General features: G+C 40.0%; 1 protein-coding gene across 2 annotated transcripts in view; it reads left to right on the plus strand.

Annotated features, from left to right (window-relative positions):
• Window positions 1–151: 151 nt before the first annotated feature.
• The window catches only part of LOC102206424 (glutamate decarboxylase 1), a 21,929-nt gene continuing 12,821 nt past the window's right edge, over window positions 152–9,259 (plus strand). Inside the window, exons 1-2 of one of the 2 annotated variants that reach the window (XM_005723464.1) lie at window positions 6,880–7,342; window positions 8,221–8,387. In XM_005723464.1, the coding sequence (XP_005723521.1) occupies window positions 8,312–8,387 (76 nt within the window). In that variant the 5' untranslated portion in view covers window positions 6,880–7,342; window positions 8,221–8,311. Of the gene's footprint in view, window positions 206–6,879; window positions 7,343–8,220; window positions 8,388–9,259 lie in introns of those variants that run through there. The other variant, XM_005723465.1, reaches the window with a different exon arrangement.

A 9,259-nucleotide genomic window follows, 5' to 3' on the forward strand; every position in this document is an offset into this window, starting at 1 on the left:
AAGAAAAGTTTCACTAACAAAAACAGGAGCATAGATGGGCTGTACCACACAGCGGGCCAGATCATTTGTTTGTCAGATAATTTCATCAAGATGCTCCAATAAGAAACCAGCACCCCAAACACTGTCAAGAGATCCAGTTTAGCGGCCTCCATTGGAAGAACTGCAGTTTTTGGTGCTTCGGTGCTGGAGACAGAAGACTGCAGAGGTTTGTGTTTTCCTCTTTATTGGTGATGTCTTGCAAAGACTGGAGCCAGTAAAAGGCTTTCTGTCCTGTGTATCATTATCCGCATGAATAACACATTTGTGACTGAGCTTAGCTGCTGTTTGTCATTATTAGATGGAAAATATTAAACCTCCTTATTTTAAATCTGAATGCTAGCCTGCCAGCTGAAACGAGGGGCCTTACCTTGTGGTTTCCTTGCTTGGCTAATTTCTGAATACTTGGCGCTTCCCTTTTTGTGAAAAGCAATAGTTTCACATACTGTGAATTTGCAAGGCTTGGATAAAAGTGAGCAAACAAATCATTGAAAACAAATAGTCAGCAAATTGATTTGTAATTTCCGCCCTTATCCTAAAACTGTCTTCATAGGAATGAAAGATGCTTTCTGACACTTTAATCGCTGAGGAAATGCATCACACGAGAAACTCGATTTCAGCTCTTCTATGCATTCACAGCCGAGTGTCCCTAACTGCGAGAAGGAGATTGTGATTTTCATGTCTCACAGGAGGCCCCGTTTAAACCGTATTCAGTGGTTAAAAAACGGACTCGATCAGGCGACAGTAGTAAAGCTCATATTGTAGTTTAATCAGGATGACCTCATCCCATTTGTAAAGCAAAACAGTGAGAGAGAGAATCAGAAACACGAAAGAAATCTAATCCCTATGTTGTACTTCTCCTACATCGCAGATGTCATTGCTGTATGATTATATGGAGACGCTGAGATTTACTTTCCAGTGTGAAATAATTCCTCTGATTGCTACCAGTCATTTTGAGCCATTTACATTTTTATGAGAAAATTAAAGGATTGTACTTTTGTACGTTTTAATTGGCTCTTAAGGGGGAAAAAAGGCTATTGGGTATTTAAACCATGAAAAATTGTTAAATTGGATTCTAACTTTGACTTCTTGCATCGAGACATATAAAAGTGTTTTGATAAAGAGAAAATTTCATGCTAGTTGTGATTAAAAAGGGGAACTCGTGAATGGAGATTTATGTGTAAGAGGTCAGACAGACTGAGTCTCACGCTGGGCCCCATGTTTTATACATCAGTACACAGTGATTAAAATGTAATTAAAACATGTCATTTTCTTTATAACTAATTCCCTTTTCTCCTTTATTGATTACATAAATATGTTTAAATGCTGATAAGCATTTACTCAGCTGCTCAGTGTATGCCCCAGTAACACAATGCAGTGCAGTGACTGGAACCAGCAGCTCCCCTTGGACATGTTTTATTCCCTAAGGAGTCAGGATCTAACAGTGTTTATATTCTGTCCTTGACCCTGTTTAAATTTGACCCACACTGAGGAATTATTTTTCTGTGAACTTCAACTAAAGAAGTAAAAAGCCGTTTTTATTCCTAACAGCTTAAACAGTTTGTTTTTATTGTTTTCTGTACAGTGACGAAAGATGCCACTCTTGTGTCTGTACATTAAATGTGTACACTCATTAGACACTTTATATGTACACCTTGCTTAAAAAAGGGTAGTACCCCCTATAGCCTTCAGAACTGCCTTAATTCTTTGTGGCATTGATTCAACAATGTGCTGCAAACATTTAGATTTTGGTCCATGTTGACATGATAGCGTTGCAGATTTGCAATAGATTTATCACGTGCACATTCATGATGTGAATCTCCTTTGCCACCACATCCCAAATACGTTTTGGTTTGAGATTTATTTATTTTTTAACCGTCGAGGCCTTAAAGTACAATGAAGTCATTTTTATGAGCAAGAAAGCAGTTTTAGATGATGACAGGAGTGGGAAACAGTGTGGTCTTCTGCTGCCGTAACCCGTCTGCTTCAAGGTTTGACGTGTGGAGATGCTCTCGGAGATGCTCTTCTGTTGTATTGATGTCAGCTTGAAGCAGTCTGGGCATTCTCCCTGACAGCAACAAGGCATTTATCTTTTTTTGTTTTTTTATTTTTTGCCTTTAACGTTCATTGGCAGGATAGTAGAGCAGACAGGAAAGCGGGAAATGATATGTGGGAAATGGCTTTGGCCAAATGCAAATCTGGGCCTCTGCAGTAGCCAACATGTTTTTTTGGCCCAGAGAACTGCAACTTTTTCAGGTTATTCCCTGTAAACTCTAGGGATGGTTGCTTGGGAAAATCCAAGTACATCAGCAGTTTCTGAAATACTCAAACCAGCTTTTCTTGATGTTTCCATTTTCAGAGTTTCAGAGTTGATACAAACACCTGAAATATTTATGCTTTTTTTTAACTTAAATTAGATTAAAATGTACAAAATGAACCTCATGTCCTGTTAAATAAGACTTGAAACCATCGACTCAGACCATGAACTAATCAGAAACGTGTTTATTGATGTTTTAAAGCAAGTTAGCAAGTGTGCCCCTCTCCGATGGTATATTTATTTGTGAAAACAGAGAAGATGCCCCCTGCTGGCTGGCATAGTGAATTAGGACATTTTTGCACTGACTTCCTTTTTCAGATGCAGGCTGAAGCTGAGCATCATCCTAAATGAAAAAAACTCTACTGGGTGCACTTATGGCGCATGCTTAGTTATCATGTTGTCATGTGGTGTAAAGGTAATCATGAATGACTGAGCAAGCAGCATACAGTAGTATGTAAATTTACAGATATCTATCATTTAATCATTAACAGAAGATGTCTTTAAAGTGGATCTGTTATTTTGTCAGAGATTATTATTGTTATTATTATAAAGATCACAAGTTTCAGATAATGAGGTTAGTGCAGATATAACCAATACCTGTGAGCCACAAGCTTGGGCTTCAGTTTCCCTGATGAGAGCTGATTATCTTGAGCAGTAAGCCCCACCCACAGTCTGTCCAAACCTTCTGTTTTCACAGGACAGCCAATCAGGTCAAAGATGGCTTAAATATAGAGGGCTGCACAAAGGCCTTCTATAAGTTAATTTTTGATTAAGCTGTTCCTCATTGATTCCAAGATAACTACTTAGTATTTTATTTTACATGCTGCATTGTAAACAACTAGCAATTAAATGCTTAATTGAATAATTCTATTTGTGAAAGAAATAAAAGCAGTTTTAAACACTTTCGTTTTGGTTTTGGAGAAGAGGAGAAACTCTGGGATTTGGACTGATAGCTCGAGGTCTTCTAAACATCCTGGCTACGGCCCTGAAAGTTTTATGATTGCTGTTGATGGTGTCATAGTTTCACCTGCTTTAATAAGATCAAACAATGATTTTCACACAGTGCAGTGTTAGCCCATTTTACCCTTAATCCACAGCTCCAGGTTAAGAGCTGAACGTCACCTTGCTTCGTCTCTCAGCAGGGGTCTGTTCGCTGCAGGCAAAAGAAGAGTTCTTTTTCTGGGTTTAACTGTTAGCAAAAGATGTGACTGTAATGGCAAATGATTAATCTGTGCTGTTTAAATGTAATTTCGTCTCTTTTCTGCATATTGTTATGTGAGAACTTTATAATGTACGACTTGGTAAAGTCATTGATTATAAAGTGGCACTTGAGATCTGTGCAGCCTTGACTCAGAGATGGAAAGACTAAAGTCAGGATCAAAGGAGATTCACTTCCAGCTCCAAGCTCAGGGGGAAGCAACTGGACCCCTCACGGTCTCCTTCTTACTGCCACAAAAACAGAAATGGATAAACAGTTTTCCTCCTTGAAAGCTCCTTCATTCCTCCTTCTCACTTAGCTATATATAGTAGACGCTTGAATTCTGCCCCCTCTTGTGGACAGTTTAAACAGCTTCTGGTGGAGATCAACTTTAACTCTTATTCCTTCTGGTTTTTAATCATTTGTTGTTGTTGTTGTTTTTATAATTCCTCCTTTTCAGGTTACACTCTCCCTGTTTAACACTTCAGCAGCTGCTTCTTAGTAAAGACCTCCTGGAAGCAGATAGGTGTATAAAGATGTGACTGAGAAGAAATGCATAAAGCTGGAAGTAAAGTGAAATGATAGCAAATTACTGAATGCTGTACATTTTTTTTAAATAATTATACATTTGCTAAAGCTTGTTTGCTTTTGATATTTGCAAAATATCAATTTTCTTCTGCTTATCCAATTTAGGGTGACAGAGGTGCTGGGGCATATCACAGGACAAGTTTTCAGTCAGTCTCTTGAGGCACCTGTTCTTTTCATTTGGAGCTATATAAATAAATGAAACTGAAATTGAATTGTTTTAGCCCTAACCCAGAGATACAGACAAAGACTCACGTGCATGTCTTTGGTCTTTGAGAGGAAGCCAGAGTGCCCAGAGGGTATCAATGCAGGCACGAGGAGAAAATACAAACTCTACACAGAAAGGACCCCAGCCAATCGGTAGATTCAGAACCAGGAACCTTAAATTATTTGCACATTAGCTATAATTTGTATATAGAAGATTAAAAGTAGCAGCAGCCAAGGCTTCTAAAGCCTTTGTTTTAGCATTTCTGAGTTATGAAACATATCTGGATGAGAGGCTGAAGTGCCAAGTTATGAGTTAATATTAGCAAGCTTGGTTAGCAAAGTGCATCCGCAGAAACTAATTAGTGCTGAGTAGGACACAAAAAAATGCTGCATTTTCCCTCAGAACAAAATGGGACCACTTACAATCTGTTAGTATAATTAAGTACACAGCAGCATCTCAATGAGTGAATCTTGGATATACAAATTAATGCATGTCCCACAGTTTATTAGAGTTATACAGGTCCAAAACTGAGGTCATATTTTTTGGCCTTCCAGTATTAATTGATGAACTGAAGGATAACTTGGGCTCTTTAAGTTCTTTTATTAAAGCACAGATTAAAAACAGGTTTTTCCCACTTTGGGATGCTCTTGCACACTAATTTGAAATTCGACAGATGAATTAATACTGCGATCAAAAGCTGGTTCTTTGAGCTCAGAACCATCTCCAGACTAAAATCTTTCTTAAAACAATGAGATCTGGAAATGGTTCTATGTGATTTTGTTACATCCAGACTGAACTGCTGTAATGCACCATACTGTGGAGTTAATCAGTCAGCTCTTGCTTGTCTACAATAGTCCAAAATCCAAAAGAAAAAGAGAGAGAGAGATTACATTACTTCAGTGTTGGCAGCCTTGTATTGGCTCTGCGTTACACAATCCAGTATAAAGGGAGACTGTTTGTGTTCATAGCCTTAAATGTTTCCACACCTGCATATGTGGTAGATACACTTCATCCACGCACTCCCTCAAGATCATTAAGGCCTGCTTCCCAGTCACTCTGTCCCATTCTTCAGTCAAAGCTTCTTTAAAAAAGGGGGTTGTGCCTTTGCTGTCGCTGTACCAAGAATCTGGAATGATCCTCAGAAATGCGTCAACTGTGACTGTCTTTGAACCCAAGCTAAATACATGCCTTTTTGTGTTTCAAGGTCTTGGAAACAGCTGATCTGAACTGTGGTTGGCAGATAAGTTGTTACTGCACTGAACCATTTATTTAACCATAAAGCACTTTGGTTTTAAATGTCCTATATAAATAAAATGTACCTACTTATATTATATAAGTAATTATCTTATATGTTTATGAGATAATTGCCTTTAACCACAACCACACAGCCACAATCCAAGTTTATCCAATAAATCCAATTATTAGTTTGGCAGAAAGCTTAGTAATAATTTCAAATTCTTAAATGTCATATTTTTTCATAGTATGAGGACTTTAAATTGTACCCTGTAAATCTTCTTCTTTCTTTAAGTCTTGCCACAGATCATCTGCTTCCATCTCACCCCGTCCCTATTACCCCCTTCAGCCACACCAGCCCTCTGCATGTCCTCCTTCACTACATCCATGAACCTTTTAGCATTAGCATGATGTAGAGTTAAAGTGGTCAATGATGCTTTAGACATGGACATGTGGATATTGTTAAAGTTCAAGCAATTCAACTTCCCCTGACTGTAGTTGTAGGTTATTCCGGCCCAGACTGTCTTCAGGGAAGTCAGAGCTGGGCAGCTGTAGGCTTCTTAAAGCCTTTTCCACAGACTGTAATGGAGCTGTCCAGTGCTGAAAAAACCACAGTCTCAAAAACAGTTTTTATAGATCGTGACACAGCGTGTGATGTGACCTTTAATCGGTTTCAAGATGATCCATCATCAGAAGAACAAGGATAACAAATCTCCCAGAATCCAGGAGTGGGTGATCTTTGCTCCTGATTGGCCGCCTCGTGCGTGTCCACTCATGTCCCGTGCCTTCACGTATGACGGTGACGTGTTCCAGATTAATGGGCCAGTTTATAATTAGATTCATGGAGTATTTCTGGAAATAGACCACTTGTGCTGGGCTCCTGGAGTACCCATTCTTGGTTTCTCACTGCCACCTTGTGGATTTTTCGCCCGTGTCAGCGCGCCGCTGGTGTCGTAGGTTACATCTTCACCGCTCAGCACCGATCTGTCTGCACAGAAAGTGTGGAAATAAGATGTTTGTGACAGCTCTATGTTCTGCATTTAATCACACGTGGCGTTGGGACTGCTCGGCGTGGCTTCTTATTGATTCCCCGTTCGATGTGCTGAAATAGAAGAATCCCTCGTCGTGTTCGTGGGGTTCTAATAAATAAATAAATAAACAAGAGCAACAAAATGAGTGTTTCAGGCTCGTGATTGTGTCGCTTTGTGTGATGCCCTCTTGTTTTTTTCCACAAGAGCAAAAAAAAAAAAAGCAGCGCTCCCCCTCCTCCCCCCTTTATTAAAGATCCTGATCCCTCCTCATGCTCACAGAATCAAACTTCAACTCCATGTTCGTGACTAGGATTCAGACCAGAGCTGTATAGATCCGGAGACAAGCAACCCCCCCCCCACACACCCCCAAAAAGTGGCTCTTTAGGGGGCCGAAAGCGGCGCCATTCAGTGTCACACCTGCAGACTGCTCTGCTGCCTCACAGATATGCTGCACCGCTGGAGGTAGCACCGTGAGTCATCCGTGCGCAGTGACAAAAGAAAGACAAAGCTCGCTTTAAATGTCAGCAAATCAAAGTCTCATCAACACAAGCAAGGTCACCTTGTGTCGGATCTAACGGAGAGCCGGGACTCGGGTCTATTGTTTCTTCTTCGTCTTGTTTGAGTGGAAGAGCGCGGCAGGCTCTCGTCCAGGATTCAGTTTAGTCACAAAAAATTTTTCTTTTTCTTTTTTGTTTTTTGGACTGTACCTGTTCACCTGGACACACATAGGCGCGGTAAGTAGCTTCATTCTTCATTTTCAGGGTTTACTGTAGGAAGCCAGCACGCAACAAAAGTCTCCTTTATTGCCATCGATGCTCTAACAGGTGTTTTTATAAAGCGGGAAAGGTTCCTTTGACACTTCTAGGTTTAAATTACACGTTGGCCCAGTTTGCACGCAAATTGCACGTATTTGTATTTGTTATTTTTGAAAAGGTTTCGAATATAAAAATAATATTTGAATATTTAATAACCGCATGGGGGGAGGGAATGAAGATGCACGTCGTCTATTTCCGTGGGTTGACTTTAACCTGGGCCGGTGAGAGGAATGATCACCTTGAACTAATATTTGTCACTGATATTAGTGTGGCTCAAGCTAATGACTGATTACCAATAAGGCCATGATATTAATTGGAGAAAGTATAAATAAATAAATAATAGTATTAATATTATTATTATATTATTTGCATTTTTTTTTACTTTCGGCCTAACATCCAGAAACAATATGGTTAAATGTTTTACATTTTTAATAGCTTAGCCAGAATAATTAGGGTTATTAATAAGCTCTGTTGTGGTAAAAAAATAACCATCATTCAGATCTCCTGAGCAGTGAGCGATGTTACTGAAATGATGTGATTCTGTCAGAAAGGGTTTAATTAAATAGTTAACTGTTAGTTGTGCGTAAACGTAAAGTGGTAATGTTTTAGTTATACATTTATTTTTGTAGCTTGGGCTGAGAATTTGAAACCCCAAATCAACTTGTTAGAGAGACTGTGCCCTTGTCGTCCAGAGTCTCCAAGTTGAGCATCTCTTTCAGTGTTAAAGAGGAAGAGGCACATTTTTGTTTTTTAAGTCATACACGCGGTATTGTTTCTGTTCCCCTGTCATTGGATAGCCCAGAGACAGCTTTGGGAGGGGAATAAAGGAGAAAAAAAAAGTGACCAGGCTTTTTGAGGTGAGGACTTTGGCACAGGGTCTCGGGAGTGATGGCGGCGTCTGCACCCTCCTCTTCTGGCGGCGATCCGGATCCCAACTCGACAAATTTACGGCCACCGGGCTCAAGTAGGTCCATTACAGATAAAATGCTATTTCACGTGTGCTATTTACTTCGTGGGCAATGCCATTAATCATTTTCATCGAGGGAGGGAGAGAAAGAGAGAGAGAGTGCAGGTGGTGGAGGGGGGTGGAGAAAGAAAGAGAAAAATTCCGCTGCCATTTGCGAGAGAGAGAGAGAGCTTCCTTCGCCACAAATCACCGCTGCATTTCATTCACCATACGGTCCCCTCACCCCCACCCTCCACCCCTCCCGGCATCTGCGTGGCAGACCAGTGCTGCTGTCAGAAAATGATGTCCTCTACTAACATCACACTGCAGGCGATTAGCCTGGAAGACAAGTCCGGAGGAGCACCACCAGAGAGAGAGAGAGAAAGGATTTATTATTATTATTATTATTATTATTATGTTTTTACTCATTTCTAAATTAAAGTGCCTACATGGAATAATAGAAATTGCGTCTGAAGTTGCTGTTAAAAGCCTGCCCTAATAAATTGCTCCTAATGGCACTGTGCAGTCCTTTCACTGGCAGCGGTTATACAAGCACGAGTCTGGGGTCTAAAATCATGTAACAGGTGTAGACGTGAAATAAGCACAGATGCTGGTGAATTTAAGGTTTTGCTGTGTTTCTTCCAGTCCTGTGTGATCTTGGATAACCTGTAGGAATGGCTTTGCGCGTGCAGTATATGTGTCTCTAATGCACGCTGGTTGCTTCACATTAGGCCCATGCATTGCCTGGCTTTTCTATATATCTGCACGTCTGCAAATGTATTGTGTGCTTTTAATCCTATATGAAAATGCTTGTTCAGCCTGTTTTTATTTATTTATTTATTTTTCATTTTTCTATTTTTCTTTTCTCTGTCTCATTTCTACTGGCTTGG

Source organism: Pundamilia nyererei, unplaced genomic scaffold (genome assembly GCF_000239375.1).
Source record: "Pundamilia nyererei isolate P.nyererei 1_Seehausen unplaced genomic scaffold, PunNye1.0 scaffold00009, whole genome shotgun sequence".
Classification (NCBI taxonomy): domain Eukaryota; kingdom Metazoa; phylum Chordata; class Actinopteri; order Cichliformes; family Cichlidae; genus Pundamilia; species Pundamilia nyererei.